The sequence below is a fragment of the Labrus bergylta genome, chromosome 1 (genome assembly GCF_963930695.1).
Source record: "Labrus bergylta chromosome 1, fLabBer1.1, whole genome shotgun sequence".
Lineage (NCBI taxonomy): Eukaryota > Metazoa > Chordata > Actinopteri > Labriformes > Labridae > Labrus > Labrus bergylta.
The window spans coordinates 32,717,590-32,737,467 of NC_089195.1; the positions used below are offsets into that span (position 1 = coordinate 32,717,590).

Sequence of the window (19,878 nt, forward strand, 5' to 3'; positions counted from 1 at the left end):
ACAGCTGCTGTGTGAGGACAGTTTATTGGTGGCTTTAATATCATTACAATCAAAGACAGACCTTAAGCGCGTAGCTCGACGTTCAATTTAAATCCTGAACAGCACAACTTAAAATAAATGTCAGCACTTAGCTTGATTATGTCTCTCAAAGTTTAATGCCATGCTGTAACCCTGCTGTGGGCTTCACCGACATGTGATGTACTTATTTATTGATAGCAGGCCCCCATGTTTGTATAAAGTATCACAAAGAAAAATCTGTTAATTACATTTCTGCACAGCATACTGTTCATGTTAATGTTCACATCATGAAAAATGCAATGATTGTACTACAGGAAGTAAACGTACACAATACTTCCTGCAGTGAGTGTGGCGATGAGCACACAATGCTACTGACTCCTCTTTTAATCTTACAGCTGAATGTTTCATTCTAGAAAATCTGGTTGCAGTTTTGGGGCTTCTGGAGGGTCTACTCTGCTTTGGTTGAAACAGCACTTTTGGTTAGTAACCATTTTTAGAATCAATTACAAAGTCTGTGATATTTCAGCAGTTGAAACACTTCTGTCACAAAAAGCTTTTTCCTTTTTGATCAACAAATATTTATCAGACGACAAGAGGCTCGTTGCTAGCTGACTGAGAATCTCTGATAATTAGTGGATGAATAAAAAAACAAGCAACAAATAGAAATGTGAAAAAAAAAGCCTCAAAACAACATTTTAATGTCTTACAAATTGGTACATTTCAGCTCAAACTTTCATTAAGATTTCACTTCTTCAACAGCTGCTTGATTCTCAGAGGGCGCTTCAAAACTCGACGTGTCTTTGGCTGCGTCCATCGACATCTGCCTGTGCGCGTGCGACCTGCGGTGCCTGCTCAGAGAGTGGCTCCATGAAAACCTGCGGCCGCATGTGAGGCACAGGTAGGGTCTTTCTCCCGTGTGCGTCCGCTGGTGTTTCGTCAGCGACTTGTACCGAGTGAACGTCGCCCCGCACAAGTTGCAGATGTACTTCTCCGACTTGATGTGGACGTTCTGCTCGTGCTCTTTCATGTTGCCGAGCTGCGAGAAGCCCTTCCCGCACACGGGGCAAAGGTGCGGTTTCTCCCCCGAGTGGGTCAGCCCGTGAATGTTCATATCGTGACGCGAGTAAAACCCCTTGTCGCAGACGATGCACTTGTACGGCCGCTCCCCCGTGTGGCTCCTCATGTGTCTCTTGAGTCCCTCCGAGCGGGAGAAGCGGCTCTCGCACAGGCTGCATCTGAACGGTTTCTCCCCCGTGTGGGAGCGGAAGTGCCGACGCAGCTCCGACGCCTTGAAGAAGCACATCCCGCAGTCGGCGCAGCGGTGGGGTTTCTCCGGCTGCTCCTGGTGCGTCTTCTCGTGCGCTTTGCAGTGACCGGACTCGGAGAATCCTTTCCCGCAGACCGAGCAGGTGAAAGGTTTCTCTCCCGTGTGCATCCGCTTGTGACGCACCAGTTTGTTAAGTTTACTGAACGTCTTCATGCAGAACGAACACTGATGAGGCACCTTGGGTTTCTTGGAGTGTGTGCGCTTGTGCCTCTCTAACTTGGAAGGCCTGTTAAACACTTTCCCGCAGTCGGGACACGGGTGTTTGTTAGTCCGATTGTGGCAGCTCTGGTGTCGGATCAGCTTCTCCTGCTGCGTGAAACTCTTCTCGCAGTGCTCACACTGATGAACGGTCTTGGGCTCCCTCGTGTGGACCGGTTTGTGTCGCTCCAGCTTGGACGGCCTGTCGAACACCTTGCCGCAGACGGAGCAGGGGTGACACTTGTCCGCCGGGTTGCTCTCCGACTGCTTGGAGTTCTCGGCGGTGCCCGATGCATCGTCCGAATCTGAGTCTGAGATCACCTTGACGACGATTACTCCCGGACCTGAAGGACCAAAGAACACAACACGTATGCCTCTAAATACTTGATGCTTGAATGTTCACCGTAAAAATGTGGGAATGCAAAGACTCGTCGCTTACTAACCTTCATCTGAAGATGATGTTTTAGGGACAGATTCAGCGTCAGGGCCCATGGCTGCAACCTACAAACAGACACCACAGAAACAGAGCGACACAGAGGAAATGGAAAGTTTTCATCAGTATTGTGGAGCAAGTTTTCAGTGCTGGGCTAACATACTAGATTTCTTACAATTACCGTAAAATCCAGAATATAGGCCGAGCGGTATTTAAGACGGGCTGTGTTTTGGGGGTCTCTCAGACGGAAAACAAGTTCAAACTGTCTTACAATGTGCAGTCTCTCTGCAGCTGAGTTGCTCTTTTAGTACTATACATGTTTGCACTCCTACTAGCTACATTACGGTAGTTCAGCGCTCAGTGGACGGTGAGAGGTGTGAAGTAGGCTACCGACAGCACATTTAAAACACAGAGCCCAGTGATGCATTTTTTGGTACTATCGCCTGTTGAGAAAGATTGTATGGATAGGCTATAGGGTATAAATATGATATATTATCATGATGGTGAGCATGCGATAGGGGGTGGTGACCTTTATTTTGCGAAAGCCACACCAACAAATATTGTTTAGTGCTCTAACTGGTGCTATCTCAATGTGCAGGAAATACAAATGACATTTACAGCTGAGTGATTTTCTCTCTTCATCAGTCTAAAACCTCAAAACCACACAACAGACTCTAATTTTAATGTTTTCATTTTTAACATACAAGACAAGTAAAGGTTCATACTAGCCTACTAAGTTTCTGTTCTGTGGTAACCATGGATACCGACTGAGTAGCTAAGGTGCTTGGGGGAAAAAAAGAATAACTTTTGTCACTGTTATTGTGTTTATACTGTTATATATACGATCTTGTAGTTTGTGTTATGGAAAATATAAATTATAGGCTTTTCACTGCGGCATAACAAGGTTATTACGACCTTTCATGTTAGCTAACTAACGAACTAACTAATTAACTAACTAACTAACTAACTAACTACTTAATTAACTAACTAACTAACTAACTAACTAACTACTTAATTAACTAACTAACTAACTAACTAACTAACTACTTAATTAACTAACTAATTAACTAACTAACTAACTAACTACTTAATTAACTAACTAACTAACTAACTACTTAATTAACTAACTAATTAACTAATTAACTAACTAACTAACTAATTAACTAACTAACTAATTAACTAACTAATTAACTAACTAACTAACTACTTAATTAACTAACTAACTAACTAACTAACTAATTAACTAACTACCTAGGTAGCCTGCAAGCGAAACTTGTCTGTCTGCATACGGAATCATTGCCATGGTAACAGCAAGCTCAACCAATCACAGGCGTCTCTGTGGCACTCTATGATAGTGGGTAGTGTAGTTCTTTGTCTCGATATCGTGAATAAACTTTGATTTTCTCATAATAATGTTGACGTCATGCTAACTCGTGTCTCTTACAGGAGCACGTGACGATGTTTCACACGCTGGCAGGTCGTGGTCAGTCGACCCTGGATGGTAAACGACATTATGGATAATAATCAAATCTGCTATGGAGAAAATGAATGGGATTTTTTTTACTTCAGGGACCACACTGCTGAGCTAGTTTCAGTTAAATTGTTGAACTAGTTGAGTTGGTGGAGATAAGAAATAATCTGTTGTTGAGTTTAAAGTCACTATTTTCTGCTTTATAACTGTTGTAAAAAAAGAAGTAATATCACACTGCAGGTGGAGATGTTGTCAGCACTGCTCTCAGTACTTATATCCACTCTTTTATATTTTATTTTGAAGTTAAGTTTAAGCTTTCAGTTGTATTTAAATTGACACTTTATATTTAGGTTAAAATGTTTCGTCTACTTGCACTGTTGTCACTTTACTGCTCTGTGTGCCCCCCGGGGACAAATAAAGTTTTTTGAATTGAATTGAGTAAAACATCACTCCCTCTTCTGTGATTCTGCTTTAATATATTATCTTTTAAAAACGGATAGATGCTATTTATGTGCAGAAACATCTGTGTGGCTAACCTGTTTACACTGCATGTCAGCATCTTATTGTAGTAGAGCAGGATGAGCTCTAAACATTGTGTTAATGTTTTACTGATGTGTGTAGAAATGCAAAGTAACCAACGCTGATTCGTGAAACAACAACACAATGTTGATAATAAACTGTTAATGTGCATGACAATAAAGCTTAATATGTTTTGCTTCAAGAGAAACTCCAACAACAAACCAAAAAAAACAAACCCAGTGTGTGGATGAGTGTTTTTCTGGGACTCATGATGCACACAGACTGAACTAGCTGAAGGAAGCTAACCTCGCAAAGCTAACCCTGTTGTCGTGCTAAGCATGAAACGCCACACATTAAAAAGTAGAGCATGCAAAACTGAGTCCCACCTTTCTAGTGATCCTTAACAAAAGGCTGTCCCATTATCTCTGTCCGAAACGTTTACAATACACCACACACATGTCGTTAAAGGAGAGCTAGTAGCTGCAGCTTCTCAAGCTACTGCAGTGTGAGAAAAAACTAAACAGCTACATGCACGTCCCTTTCACGCTGCCTTCACGTACCCCTCGTAAATTCGGATGTTGGATTATTTCTGAAGAAAGCCGTATGAGACAACTTTATGAATTAATTGGAGCCTATATCTGCTACTTACTTGCTTTGTGTTAAGAGTCCAGTAGTCTAGCACAGTGGTTTCCAAAGTGAGGGGTTCAGAGAAACTGGGGGGGTCGATTCCTTCCAAAAATTATAAAAATACAAAGTGGTGTAAAATTGCATATTTTAACCTTTTGTGTTAAAAAAAAAAAAAACATACAAAAAAGTAGTTTCTTACAATAAGTTACGGTGTATGGGCTATTGTGTGGTATTTTAATGCCAGTGCCTATTGTGCTTGGGCGACTGTGCGCAACATTCAATGTTTTCACCACCTCCTGGGACAGTGGGGGTCCCCAGTCTGCAGCACCGTTATAGTGGGGGTCACGGGCTGCAAAGTTTGTGAACCACTGGTCTAGCCTTCCTTTTGTCTTCATCGACAGTTTTTTTTTTTTATTTAAAGAAAAAGGAGTCAACAAAAAGTCAAGGAGTCTGTTGTGTTATTATTTTTTAAAGCAATACTGTGCTAACTTCTGGATTGCCTCTGTAATCTTCTTGGTTTCACTCAAGAAGCTGGTGACAGAGGCAAGTGGATGTTTTTCATACAAGCCCACAGTGTATTTGAATACTGTTTTAAAAATGTTGTTGTGGTTTTCCCATGTCGAGTTGTGTTGTCTTTTAATGTGGTTGTGTTTGGCTGCTACCTTGGTCAGGTCTGGTAAAATAGATTTGGGACCTCCTGGTCAAAAAAAGGTCATGACCATAGTTACAGTAGTAAAGCCAAACGCACACACTGACGTACAACTTCAGACATAACTTGTGGTGTTCCACAAGGGTCTATTTTGGGCCCTCTGTTGTTTAAATCTGTTACACCTATCCTTATGTTTTTCCACCGGCTCCCCATTAGTTTCAGGATCCAATTTAAAGTTCTTGTTATTGTGTTTAGAGCCGTGCATGGTCAAGCTCCGGCTTATGTCACTGAGCATCTGAGGCCATATAACACCAGCAGGTCCCTGAGGTCCTCTGACCAGGCTCTGCTGGATTTTCCTTGCATGGGGCAAAAAACCAAAGGAGACTGGGCCTTTGAGGTTGTGGCACCACATCTTTGGAATTGTCTTCCCCCGGAACTGAGAGCATTGACCTCTGTGGACATTTTATAAAGCAGCTAAAGATCCATCTGTTCAGACTTGCCTTTGTTGGATCTGTCTGTATTTGATTTTGTGTGACTGTCGATTATCTCTGTTCAATTCTTTATTGCTAAGCCCTTTGTGACATCTGTTCTTGAAATGTGCTATATAAAATTTACTCACTTGAAGGTATTATGGACGTTGACATTGTTTCAGTAATTATGTTGAAAAAAAAGAAACAACACACAAGTAGACAAACATCAAGCACATTTTATGAGTTCACTTTTTATATTTTCAGTAGATCCAACAAAACTAAAACGCAGCAAAGTATTCATGAACTTGGGTACCAAAGGCAGTTTATTTTAGTCAATAGTACCTGGACTATCATCACAAGGCTGGACAGATGTATAAGAATAAAACATATGTTTCTACCCCAACACGTCTTATTAGGAAAGATTCATACAAATTGAATAATAGGGAAACCAACACAGATGAAGCAGATACATCAAAGAGATGTTACTGTTCTCCGAAAACTTTTATCCTTTTGCTGATTTTATGCTAAACAGACTTAAGTAGTGTTGTCTCCCCAGAGTATCACCCTGCTTCTTTATAACAGGCAAACATATAATTCACTATGAATCCTTGACTCGGATAATGTAAAAAAAATGCCTGTTTAGGCAGACACCTCGTCTGACTACTACCCTGCAGCAGCGTTTACAGGCATTAAAAATAACCACATAAAAATAATCAGTCTTCTCGCTGATGGTCTCTTACACCTTCTTAGGTCATAGAGAGGTATCAATAGTAATTTCAGTCTTTTTCATAACCAGCTGAAAACTCCTCACAGGAGCTTTAACGTGTAGAAAACATGCAAGTGACATCTCACTCAGTTGTTTGAAAATGATTAACAAAATAAGTATTTGAAATTCATATCGGCCTATGAACAAGTCCAACGAAACAGCAACCTTCAGCATTTTACAAAAGATGTAAATCACAACGCAGCTCTTTCATTTTTTGTTACAGAGAGAGAAAAGTGTGAGAAAGGGAAATTGAGTTCTGGATGCCCCACACTTCGAGTGCCTGGATCTTGAAATGTCCCTTGCAGAGTGGGATGCTCTTGAACGTGTCACAAGGGTCTGAGTATCCTCCCGTTAGGTCCTTCTCTAAGCAGAGTGCATGGCCACCATCACCACCTAAAAGAGGACACATGCATCAGCACATTATCTTAAGTCGGTCTGGTTTTTATGTTCTAAATATGTTGAACAGACATACCGATAAAAAGCTGACTGTCGCTGCCTGCAATGAACATGGAGGCTTCCAGTTCTTTGGGTCTCTTTGGCTCCTTGGCGGTCATGGGTTCCTCTGAAGGGGCAGTGCAGGGGATCGTCAGGTAACTGGGGTCCTGGGGGGTTCCAGCTGGACATGTCAGAGTTGTGTTGCCGGGGGTGGAGGTGACAGGGCACCACCCGGTATTGGGGACCTCAGGGGATGCGTCGTTGCCGGGCTGAACCTGCTGAGGAGGAGAAGCTCTCCTGGTCATAATGTTGACCACGGCCTGCTGGTAACGCTCCATGCTGGGACGAAGCTGAAGGAGAGAGAGTAGATTTCTTGTTGAGACCATAAACTGTATATTAAGATCCAGTCAAGTCCAAGGCAAAACTCAATTGAGGGCCCTACAACCAGCATGCAGCAGGGCAATTAGAGTGAATGCTGTCAGATGGGGGCCCCTTAGGGTGGTTTCCTACTGTCAGTGCAAAATTTGCACATTCTGGGTTGCTGTTTTGGTTTAAATTTTGTCGGTCCTCTGGAGCCCACTACTGGTCTGGGGCCCCAATCAGTTGCCTGCCTTGCCTGTTGACAAGCAACGCCTCTATGTCGGAAGTTGGTCCAAATTTGTTTTTGCGATGTATCTAGCAGCAAACCTGAGAGTGAAAGTTTAAAGTTTGATTCAAGACGAGGAAAGGAAGGAAATGTTTCTCACCGTGAAAACGAAACATTCCCCAGTTCCAAAGTATGTAAGTCCACCGGAGTCATGCTTTCTTCTTTCGATCATATCTGTTGGCAGGAAGGCCCCAAAGACCTGAGACATAAGAATGTAATCATACAATAAATTATTTGATGTTCTTGTCATATCATGGTAAACCTGAGAGCTGTTGACTCAAATCATCAGGGCCGAGTTGTTCAAAGAGTTGAACCTGGACAGGAATCATTCAGATTTAAAAAAAATCAACTTTTTATAAACAGGATCAGACAATCCATCCAGCATTTAGTTCCAATTCTGCTGAACAGCACTTTCTGTTTCAGGATTTGATCCTATCTGATGGCTTTATTCCTATTGGGTCGCTTTGAACATCTGGACCCGGAGGTATTCATGGCGTCTTTTAGTTTTACCTCTTCATCCACAGTTTTGATAATCAAGACCGCTGGTTCGTGTCCCTCCACATGTGAATAGAATCTGAATGAGAAAATAATCATTAATGTTTAAATGATATACCAACACTGGAATGTAAAACAGAATGAACATTAACTTTACATGAACTCCCCCCCCCCCTCCCTCTATAAAAGCATTGCCATATTAAATTACACCATGGGTTACAACATCAAGATATTTCTTTGACATAAACAGTTGTGACCTGCCAGTAAACTGTCAGTCACTTTGACATCTCCGTGAAAACATGTTGACAGTGACAACATATTACTCACCTCTGTTATGTAATTACACCTGAGAATGCTTTTTAATGCTGGTACATGGTTTGAGTATTCAGTGGCCCACAATGACCTGACCTCTTTTAGTAATGCATGTGATGATACGGCCATATCAAATAGGGGTTTTGGAAGAGGAAGAAACCAGGTTTTTTTAAAACAAAAATAATGCTTCCAAAGCCCTGACTGTATAAAAGATGGACGCGGTGTGAGTGAGGATACCCACTAGTTTCATAAAAGGTGCAAAACATGACAAATCCAGATAAACATCATATTTCAAGACTTTCAAACAGAGGAGTCATCAATTAAGGTCATATACATCCATTCTTACATATATACATCGAGATTTTAAAAGCAGAAAACAAGACATAAGAAAACATCTGCCCGGGAAAATATATATTTTTTACTTTGTATGTATCTTGAAATCAGATGTTCTTATTAATTTAGGTAGTGCATACTTTGTCCACATGGGGTGCCAAAATCCACATAAACTCAAAGTTCCTCACAGTTGCTTTAACTTGATATCCAACATTATATAATATTATATTACATAAACATGGACATAATCTCAGTGATGTCACCATGTGGTTTCTGAGGAGACTGTTTGAAGTCGTTGGAAATGCTGTCTTAACCCAACTTTTGATCAATGTAGAAACAGGGAAGCTTCCTTGCAAACCGCTACCAAGCAGCTGGTAGGAAAGCCAATCACGCCATGTATTATGTAAATGTATGCAAAACTTTTTTCTAAATCCATAATAAAAAAAAAATATGATATGACTTCAAGCGGGTGTGTTGTAGCTGTTTGCCAGGAGGCTTAAGGACCACTCAGCTCCCCCTCTGTCTCTGTTATTGACTGCAAGTTAGGTCGACACAACATTTCCAGTATGGCCGCCATCACCGTTGGGTTTTATAAAACCACTTCTGTAATCAATGGGTGACGTCCATATTGCATATAGTGTATGCTTTTTGGAGCCGGCCACTGCAGTTTTTTGCACTTATTTTTCTAACACAGGAGGTTACCGTTTGGTCTGAAGTAACAAATCTTCTGTTTTTTTTTTTTTGTTGTCTCCCAGAAAGTTTCTCAATGAGTTTCTGGGTCAGAGAAGTTTACTTACGAAGCCAGACTCCTTCCGTGTTCAGCCGTGCTAAACAGCCGAATGGGACTAAAGAGGGCGAAGCGCTCGGGTATCCAAGCCCAAACAACTCTCATCTCAGTCGCTGTCACAACGCTGGAGGTGATGTTGTTGAAATCCACTGACTCAACCGACTGCCTTTAGACACATAAAAAAACAGAAACAGTGAAAAAAAGAAAACAACTCAACCTGCTGTTTTTCTTCCTTTTCCTGCTTGAACTGACCTCTTCTGGTGTATGCTGACTCCTTTCTGCATGAGGGAGTCCTTGTTGGCGTTGAACAGGAGGTTGAGCTCTCTCCGCGTGGCCATGGGAACCATGAAGCCCCTCTTCAGGAGGTTCTCGGCCGTACAGTGTCGAGCTATGTTCTGCACAAAGCTCTTCATGTCTGTCCTGAAGTCCTCCACATCCGCCACCCGAGACGAGACGGACACTCTGTAGAGGCCGAGCAAAGCCAGCGCCACCCTACGAGAAGTGAGTGTGAGATTAATTCACTGTGATGCTTCAAAGTTCTACATTCAGATTTAAGGACTTGACAAACCTGTAGAGCACTTTGTAGCCCTCCAGTAGGTACACATCCAGCACTCTGATCGCATATGTGAACGGAAGGTCTGCGAATATCCACATTATCCAGTCGGAGTAAAACTCAAACAGGTTCTGGTGAGAGCTGGCGATCAGCTTCCGGATGCCTCTGCAACACTTGTTCGCGAGGTCGCCGAAGGTCATGCAGGAGGCCCGGTAGGTGAGGAAGGTCTGGTCGATGTAGCGCTTGTTGGGGTCTTGGTAGCAGATGAGGCGGGACACGCTGTGGAAACACTCGGCTTCGTCCTGGCTGAAGTGGAGGAGGAGGGAGACCAGCTCGGGTAGGATGGGGCAGAAGTTCATGTCCGGGAAGTATTTCCCGAGGCAGAGGAGGATTTTTTTGACGGCGTTCAGGCCGGCTTTGTTGAGACAGTATCTAAACAAAGAAAAGACACGTGTCCCGTTTACAAAACATTTTTTGTTTTCAGGCAGAAAAATGCTGCATAGCCTACATGTTATCATTATTTTCATACAATATAGAAATGTCCATGATACATGAACCAATTCATCCATCAATCTATCCGACTTTATTTGTATGACACAACTTAATAACAAATGTTTTCTCAAGACAGTTTACAAAAAGAGCAAGTCAAGGCTATACTCTTTGTTATATTATTCACAGAGATCCAACATGAAACTATTGTGAGCAAAGATTTATGTTTGGGCTTTTTAAACCGTTATTTCAGAGATTGGAGAGAGAAGCCGTTTTCACATATGCACTCTGGATAATATCTTAGTTAATTTCGGGAGGACTGCCAAGTTTTTCAGGAGATTTCAGAAGTGTGAAAGCCCTAATGGATTGTATAATGCTTGAACTAATGCAATTTCCATGCATGTAATCAACTGTTTCATTGCCAGTATGTTTTCCTCCACTCTCTTGTTGATAAGAGGGAATATCTGAAACTAATGGAAAGGCTGGAGAAGTCTTCTTTTAGGGCGCATTTAAAAGACCACTTGAGGGTTCATGCAGGGAAAATGAATAAAAGCAAATCAGCTTTTTTATTTTTTTAAGTACCTGGGTATTTCTCCGGCCTCCATGTATTCTGGCACAGGATGGGTGCTGATTTTCTGTTCTCCAAAGAGCTCCTTGGACAATTCATAGTAGACTTCTCTGTCTGGAGTGACTGTGCCGCTGAAAAAACAACATGGAGCCATTTTCAAGTCATCATTCAGGTCATCATTCAGGTCATATACATCCTAACCTATATACATCGGGTTTTTTTATGATATAAATGAATGAATTAAAAATGGGACTTACATGGAGTTGATGCTGTGGATGATGTGATAGTACGCTTTAGCCCGCAGCGTATGGGGCATTTCCCAGAATCCCTCCCGGCCCATGGTTTTCAGCTGCTGGTGATTGCTCTCTAGGATCTGTTGGTATCTTTTGGCAGCCTCGGGATCAATCTTCTCCCAGTCCACAAACTGCCCGTACTTCATCCCCGAGTTGGAGGTGATCTCCCAGTTGTCCGACTCAGAGATGGTGATCATGGACACGAGCTTCAGAGTGTCTTTAGTGCCTGGACAAAAACATTCATGCATACACTTCAGATTAATTTCCTGAACAGTGTAGATGTGGAAAAAATATAAAAAACCTTGTTTCAGTACCGTTGAGATCTCTTGATGGAGAGTGCTTTTTTGGTTTAGACCTGGACTTGGAGTTCGCCTTCTGCCTCAGTGGACTGGACAATGCAGAGTTTCCCAGCTCATGCACATAATTATGGTCCGATGTCTCAATACTGTAAAAAGATCTGCAGGGGAGCGGAAGATTTGGTCAAATCTACACATTCATTTTCAAATATCCCCCTGTCCCTATCCTTCTTCATGCATCATCCCCTGTCCCATTTTTCAAACCCGGCCGGTGCACTTTCTGCAGACGGCTGAACATCAGGAGTTTTGTTTTTCACAACATTTCTGCCTCTTCAAAGGAAGTTTTTTCTTGCCCCTGTAACTTTGTGAAATGCTCATGAGGGATCAACGTTGGGTCTTTGTAACATCATAGATGCTGCTTGTCAACAGGCAAGGCAGGCAACCGCTTTGGGCCCCCAGACCAGTAGGGGGCCCCAGAGGACGGACAAAATTTAAACCAAAGGAGTGACCCATAATGTGCAAATTTTGCAATGACAGTAGGAAACCTCCCTTAGGGGCCCCCATCTAACAGCATTCACTCTAATTGCCCTGCTGAACGCTGGTTGTAGGGCCCCAATTGATTTTTGCCTTGGGCCCCAATGGCCATTTGGCTTGACGGGATCTGTGCAAGCCAAATGGCCATATGTCTCAGTTCAGGGTTTAACCCCGCCTCTCTGGGATGTCTTTCCTGGACAGACAGAAATATTTGTTTTTGTGCCTTGCTGCTTTTGTGCCATATTTGTCATCTGCAAACTAATCAACACACTGCATCAGGGCCTCTAAGTGAGAGCTTCCTTTATTTGTCAAAATGTGCAACTACAGCAGGCTACTAAAGGGGACCAGGCCTTAAATTGGGATGGGCCTTTAAGTGAAGTTTTACGGTATATGTATTTAGAATTGATAATTAGTCTTCTGAATACGTTATGACTGTTTTTCTTTTTGTGTTCGTCATATTTGTTACTACTACCTACTCCAATGACAGGAGTCCTCGTTCCAGTTTTTCCACTCTATATGGAAGCTTATGTTTAATTAATAATTTAAAATTTCAAAATAAATTTCTTTGAAAAAAACATTTTTAATTTGAAAACACAGGCTTGTTGCTTTGCTTAGTCACAAACATCATTTGATTACAGATAAAACTGAACATTTCTTTGCACTGAAGGTGTCACATACCTGGAGCGTGGTCTTGTATAGGTTTCCTCCGCCTGAGTCTGCACACTGTACTTCTTACTGTCCTCTCGGCTGTAGTACGAGTGAGACCTCGGCCTGCTCCTGCTTCCTTTCAGAGATCCCAGATCTTCACCGGAGGAAGCGTGCATCGAAACTGAATTCATGTTCCCACAATTAGGAAACTCTGGCGATCTTGAAACTTGAAGCATCTCAAGTCTCATTCTTCTCCAGAGTGCAGCTTGTCTTTCAACGTGTCTCCTGTCACTGGCTGCACAGCTTCAGGATCAGGGCTTTATATAAGCCTGAGTGGGCTGGGCCCGCCTGAGGCTAGGTAGAGCGGTAGGGGTTTGTTTGTGCAGTTTTTCAGCCAATGAAAGTGAAGGAAATCACTGATAATGTTGTTTTCATTTCGTCAGTTCACAATAGCCCATTCTGGGAAGCAGAAAATCACAGACTAGAGATCAAAACTCACGTAAAACACGGAAAAACACCAACACTTTTAAAGAGGAGTGTCCTTCCAATAAGCCGCCTCTCTGCAGTGAGTTACAGTTATTAAACTGTAACATACATGAAATATATTCCATTACTGATGAATCATCTCCATCTACATTTGTATTTAAATAGGTAAATCTGGGGGACCGTTAGCCTAGCGGTCAATGTGCATGCCCCTTGTGTGGAGGCTAAAGTCCACCAAGCGGGTGTCCTGGGTTCGAATCTGACCTGTTGCTCCTTTCCTGCATGTCATTTCCCACTCTCTCTCTCTCTCTCCCTCCCCAATGTCCAACTCTATCCGCTGTCCTATCTCTAAATGAAGGCATAAAAAGCTCCAAAATAAACCTTTAAAAAAAAAAATGGGCAAACATATAAATCGATTCTTCAGAATGAGGTCAGGGCTATTTCTCTGAATCTGCTTCATGTGCCAAATGCCAAATGAGTCTATTCCGAGAAGTCTTCCAAAGGTTATTATTCCATACAACAGGTACGTGTTTTGATCCAAACACAACGGCTGTTTGGTTATGAAACATGAAATCGTGTACAAGTGCTCGTGTCATATGTGGGCTTCACATGTAATGCAGCTGAAAAACAAGCTCTTAAAGCCCTGTGAGAGGAGGAGGAGGAGGAGGGGGAGGAGGAGGAGGGGCGGCATCCTGTGGTTCCTTGGTGTCAATTTCCAAGGATGCTGGGGCAAAACATGTAATACGTGCACTTCTTGGTGTCGTGTAAGAAATGAAGGTAGTTAAACAGATACACAATTCAGACCTTTCCACAGTGGAAGAAAAAGAGACTGATCACATTTAAAAAGTCTAGTTTAGAAAAACAAAAGCAGGTCCCTAGAATTCATTCTGCACCATGAACCAAAATGCGTATGTGTGATTAAGGGAAACAGCTCTTGCAATTTATCACTTAGGGGAGACCAGGGGCGATTGTAACACACTCAATAGCACCACTTAAGGCCCTGATGCACCGAGGAGATTGTCGGAGAGTGTGAGCGGTCGTTGCCCCAGTTTTTGCGATGTGTCCGGCTACGTCGCAACCCGTCGGCCTTGGTCGACAGTCTGTGAGCAGTCCAGCTCTCGACACAGGTTCATGTAGCTGTAGTATCCATGCTTTCACCCATTAGTGCGGTTTCTCCTTATTTGTCTCCTCCGCCTCTTCTTTTCTTTTTTCCACTAAAAGATCAAGAGCCGACAACGCCAGCGCCATTTTCAACTTTTTATCAGGCATTATTCTCCATTAGTAGGCTACCTATGATACGAGTGGTGAGCGACAGCGATGTGAAAATGGTCTTCTCGTATCATAACAATGAGCTACCGCCCCCTGCTGGCATGGAGAGTCATTTCCTCTCACTCGTGTGCAGAACGTACGTGGTGATTGGCTGGAGTCTCTGCGATGTGTTCAAGTGCAACTTTTTGGCCAAGACGTGAGGCGACGCCACAGACGGCCTTGGTCCCCACTTGTTCTCTGCCTGTCTGCTTGGTGTGTCAGGGCCTTAAGAATCAAGCTGATGACATCAGGTGTGTTGAAAAATACATTCTTTCACACTTTTCTTCCTAAGCGTGATGTCACATTGAATATGTGGTGCATTCTGACTATTGAAGGGTTCTGCATTTCCTTTTTTTAATCACCAGTTAGTGTTGCCGTTAAGTACAACATATCGGTTGAAATTGTAGTTTAATTGACTCGGAGTCATTATGAATAACCAACGTATCTTTTATCCACATGAATGTTAGCGTGCCAGACAAACATACTGAGACAATGACTTACGTACCAAGTCACATTTCTTTTACAATGATACTTACACTGAGTATTTGTTTAACACTAAAAATCCCTTAAAAAAACAACCTCCATCCTCTTTCATGTATGGCCTGTTACGACCTCCACCTCAGCGGCAAGGAAGTGTGGACAACAGGAACGCGAGAAATCCTTCCTGCATATTATCCCATATGCTCTTTTGTAAAGTGATAACAGTTGTTATGAATCGACACTATACAAATAATGATTGATTGATTGAGTTACGGTGGATGGAATATGTGAAAAGTGTTACTGTTGACCCCAGTCTCCCCTACTGTAAGTTTTTAATGGGAAATTTGGCTCCATGTGGGTTATAAAAAGTAAGCATGCAAGTGTTTTGACTATTATGACATAAGAACAATGCTAACTGGATTGTTATTCACTAATGACTAATCATTATAGCCTTTCTAGGAACGTCAAAAAAAAAAAACGCGACTCCAGCACCTCTCGCGTTGCCGTAGTGACGTCACACACAAACAAGAAACAGTTCGCTGGTGATTACTGCCGGATGGTTCAAACTACGTGGATTTTCTTCTTCGTAGCTCACTTTTATCACAATGTCTCAGGACCCCTGGTGAGTTATTTGATCAGAGGCTACAATTAATAACTCCTTCTGTGTTTTTAACTTCAGTTTATCACGTTATTAAACCTAAAAAGTCACATAATCTATCTGCATCCTGTTAGCTGCAGGGCTAGCTGTTAGCTAAAAACAAAGAGTCTAATATTCCTTTAAAACCTTTCTACAAATGAGTCTGTTCAGGTGTTATTCATTGTAGTGTAGCGGTTATGGATGAGGTCGAGGAGATTTATTCTGAGGCATCGTTTGTTGTGAACTTTGGGAGCAGGAAGGAGAAACGAAAGAGGAAAAGAGAGATGCTAAAGTGTCACATGATGGTTGTTAAGCTGAAGATCAACACACTGAAACATTTTAGAGAAGCTCATAGTGAACTTCAGCTCCAGGTCATTTTTACACACTTGATGATATATTTACCTGAAAACAAAGCTGTTCAGAGGTGGACACACTAAATACACACAACAGTTTTAATCAGAATATGAGTTTGTTTTGTGTCATTGTGTCTGAAAACTTCCTCATTCATCCCTCAGGTGACTTTTTAGACAATATTGTGTTTGTGAGTGTAAATACTGCTGGTCAAATATTACTCCAATACTGCCACATACTACAATACTTTTCAAAAGGTACAGGGAGGAGGGAGAGCTTTAAGAAAAACAAATAATAATTAAAATAATAATAATAATAATAATAATAATAATAATAATTAAAAATAAAATAATAATAATAATAAAAAAATAAAAAATTAAAAAAAAATAAAATAATAATTAATAATAATAATAATAATAATAATAATAATAATAAAAATAATAATAATACAAAAAAAATAATAATAAAAATAATAATTAATAATAATAAAATAAATATAATAACAATAATAATAATTGGGTTTACAAGTTTTGTATACACAGGTGTATGTTAATGTGTATTATATACAGTATATGTAAATTGTACATATAGTAGCCTATATCAAATTGTATATATAGATATAGATTGTATTAAATGTATAATTGTAAACATACTGTACCAAACTGTAAAGATATAAGGATTGTATACATATATAAAATGTAAATATAGTACATCAAATTGTACAAATAGATATGTGTATATATATATATATATATATATATATAGATATATGGATTGTATAAATATATAAATTATAAAGAAATCATAGTATATCAAGTTGTATGTATGTATGGAAAATCATTGGATTGTAAATATCAAATATAGTATCATAAATATTGTATATAGATAGATTGTATATATAGAGAAGGAACACAGGAAGTTAATTTAATTTAATAAATATTAATTATTGAGCTGTGGAAAAGGATTATATAAGTTTTATACTTCTTCCTACTCCTTTTCAGGCATTTCAATTGAATATGTGTAATTTGCTTTTTCTTTTTCTTTTTTTGTGAAATAATTTAAACATTATTGTAATTTTGTGCTTTTCATTTTGTTTTGTATTTTTGATATGTTTGATTTTATTTGATATGTCTGAAATGAATTTAATCGATCAATCAATCAAAACAATACTCGTCCTGAATTGTAAAGTGATGTATTCCTGATATGTAATTCATATTAGTGTACCTACATCCTGTAGACGACCTTCTTTCCAGGGCAGTTTTGGTCCTGCCCTGATAAAGATTGAAGGCCAACAAGTGCAGAGACTCTATTAATTAGCCTACGTCCGTGGTCCAGCTCTGATGCTTGCGACAGGGGTCAGCATGGGTCTTGACCGGCCTGCGGCTATGCAACTCTGTATTTAAAAAAACTGCATTCACCTGTGTGTTCTGACCTTCTCTATCAGAACCAACATGAACTATTTCAACAATTTTAAGTCCAGTTGCTCTCTGATTGGATTACACCACATGGTGCCGGTCTTTTGGTCTGTAGTGACCACTGCAGACCGGCAACACACCAACAAGACACAACACACAAGAGCTACAGTTTTGGACATGCTCTGACTTTGTTGCCTCTCCATCACAATTTGGTCGCTTACCTCTTTACCCATGGCCATTTCCCTGCTTCCAACACACCAACTTCAAGGACATATCCCGAACACTGACCGACAGGAACCACGGTAAAGAGATAATCAGTGTTTTTCACTCCACCTGTCAGTGGTCAAAAGGAAAAGGCTTATGGGGGTGTATGAAGATTTAATAAGTCTACTGTCTTCACTGTGCACATATCCAGGGACTGGTCATGGTTGTCTGCTGTGTTTCACACCACATAAATCCTGTTATTAAACATGAGTCTCTCTCTGTTGCTCAGCACTTTATCTGAGGTGGGCTGATTGTCCTGACTCAGTGACGTTAGGTGAATTATTGTGACACTTCTTTCCCATTCATCCATCTCTAGGTTACAGGACTATGATGCCACTTGTCGCTTGGCACAGGAAATTGCCGAAAACATCCATGAACGGAACAGGCAGCAGAGAACGGGGGGAAACCCAGCAAAGGTAAGGGGTTATAGCCACAAGGGAAAGGGGTTTTGGTGAAAATGTCGAGTCTCTCTAGTTATTTGTTTGTGTCAGTATCTTCACTACCTTCTTTTAAATCTACATCTACATTTTTATCCACCTCTTTTATCCAATTTTTGATAACTTTTTTGGATGTGTGCGATGTCAATAAAGGTTTTCTGTTCTGTCTTTTCCTGCAGATCAACATGACACTTCGGGCATCGCTGCAGAAGCTCAAACAAAATATCGGCCAGCTCAAAGATGGTGTGTTGCGAGCGTCGTCATCTCGCCGCATGTATCCTTATGCTCTGACACAGTGGAAGTCAGGACATGACGATGAGGGTTTTCCTTGTTGTAGTAGCAGCTTTTGTCCTGTAGAGGGCATTAGAGTGTTTTGGAAAGAGTCTGTCTGAACTGCCAAGTATAGGTAGAAACTTCACTGACTTAATTTCAGACCGAAGAAGTATAAATAATCAATATAGCACAGGGATGAACTCAGGACAGTTCACAAGTTGACACTCAATAATTTGTCTTAGTGTTCCCTGATAAAAGTTGCAAAGTGTGGGCTCAGTCAGCGCCATTATCAAACAATCTTTATTTGTACAGCACCAATTCAAAGATCCAACCTCGAGCAGAACAAGACTCATGTTGATCAGCCATCTTCTTCTTCTTATGTTAAAGTAAAGTTGACCTTTAGTTTGACCTTAACGCGGCCTCATCAGCATGCAGTCAGAAGCGGATAGGAGGCAGAACCTCATTGACGACCTGCTCACCAGAGACAGGCAGCTCAATGCCTCCTTCAAGGGAGACGTCACAGAGTCCGAGCCCTCCAGGTAAAACAGGGTCCCCCCGCCGGTCCTTAAAACAAATGTTGCATTCAAGGTCAACAATATCTTAAAATCACCTGATGTGTATTTGTTAGAGGTCTTACATTTTAGAAGGTACACAAGAGACATGTCGGAATACTTTGAACACTAACCAGAGACAGTGCTGCCGATTTGTTAAACCAGCTTTTATTATTTCTTGTTGATTTGCTCGATTCACAGAACATGCCACTTTTCATTCCTGGATTTTCCTCTCTCAGTCAAAGATTTATTAATTCTCTTTCCCCAATTAAAATAATGAAACCTCATCCTCTTGTCTTGTGCCCTTGGACCACAGAGGTCACGGGCTCTTTTCCCTCTGGTCTTTTGATGGTATGTCAGCAGTCACTGAAGTCTTTGTACATCCGTTTATGACCCATGTGCCGTGACCTCATCACGCGAGAGGAAGTCAGCCCGTCTGACATTCTGACAGGCCGCTCCACTTTGTCTCTTAATTCTTCTTCATTAGGAGAATCGCTGGTTTTGCACTGTTGATCACACATTTGGCACCTCCCGGAATGAACACACACACACACACACACACACACACACACACACACACACACACACACACACACACACACACACACACACACACACACACACACACACACACACACATTTGACTGTATGATGGTTAAGGCTGTCAAAATGTTTGATATTTTTGATTGCATGTTTTTTTTAATGGTTGAAATTATCAAAGTTTGAGAGAGAGAGAGAGAGAGAGAGAGAGAGAGAGAGAGAGAGCTCTCCAAATTGCTCAACACATTGTCAACATACTTGTGCAATTTAGA

At 41.3% G+C, this 19,878-nt stretch overlaps 3 protein-coding genes across 3 annotated transcripts in view; 1 reads left to right on the forward strand and 2 right to left on the reverse strand.

Annotated features, from left to right (window-relative positions):
- Positions 1-5: 5 nt before the first annotated feature.
- Positions 6-4,497, reverse strand: LOC109999190 (zinc finger protein ZFP2). The gene is made up of 3 exons (XM_020654156.3): positions 4,353-4,497; positions 1,987-2,044; positions 6-1,887 (listed from the first exon to the last, which is right to left on the reverse strand). Exons 2-3 carry the CDS (start codon positions 2,033-2,035, stop codon positions 755-757), a joined length of 1,182 nt encoding a protein of 393 aa, XP_020509812.2. The 5' UTR covers positions 2,036-2,044; positions 4,353-4,497; the 3' UTR covers positions 6-754.
- Positions 4,498-5,928: 1,431 nt separating this feature from the next.
- Positions 5,929-13,172, reverse strand: LOC110006060 (TBC1 domain family member 24-like). The gene is made up of 11 exons (XM_020661291.3): positions 12,898-13,172; positions 11,704-11,846; positions 11,354-11,615; positions 11,111-11,227; positions 10,055-10,471; positions 9,739-9,978; positions 9,497-9,652; positions 8,070-8,133; positions 7,660-7,758; positions 6,951-7,263; positions 5,929-6,871 (listed from the first exon to the last, which is right to left on the reverse strand). The coding sequence occupies exons 1-11, from the start codon at positions 13,113-13,115 to the stop codon at positions 6,696-6,698; spliced, it is 2,205 nt and encodes a 734-aa protein (XP_020516947.2). The 5' UTR covers positions 13,116-13,172; the 3' UTR covers positions 5,929-6,695.
- A 2,468-nt stretch (positions 13,173-15,640) lies between these two features.
- Positions 15,641-19,878, forward strand: part of stx8 (syntaxin 8) — a 46,353-nt gene continuing 42,115 nt past the window's right edge. The window contains exons 1-4 of the mRNA XM_020654155.3: positions 15,641-15,760; positions 18,122-18,221; positions 18,422-18,516; positions 18,944-19,054. Coding sequence (XP_020509811.1) covers positions 15,744-15,760; positions 18,122-18,221; positions 18,422-18,516; positions 18,944-19,054 — 323 coding nt within the window. The 5' untranslated portion in view covers positions 15,641-15,743. The remainder of the gene's footprint in view (positions 15,761-18,121; positions 18,222-18,421; positions 18,517-18,943; positions 19,055-19,878) is intronic.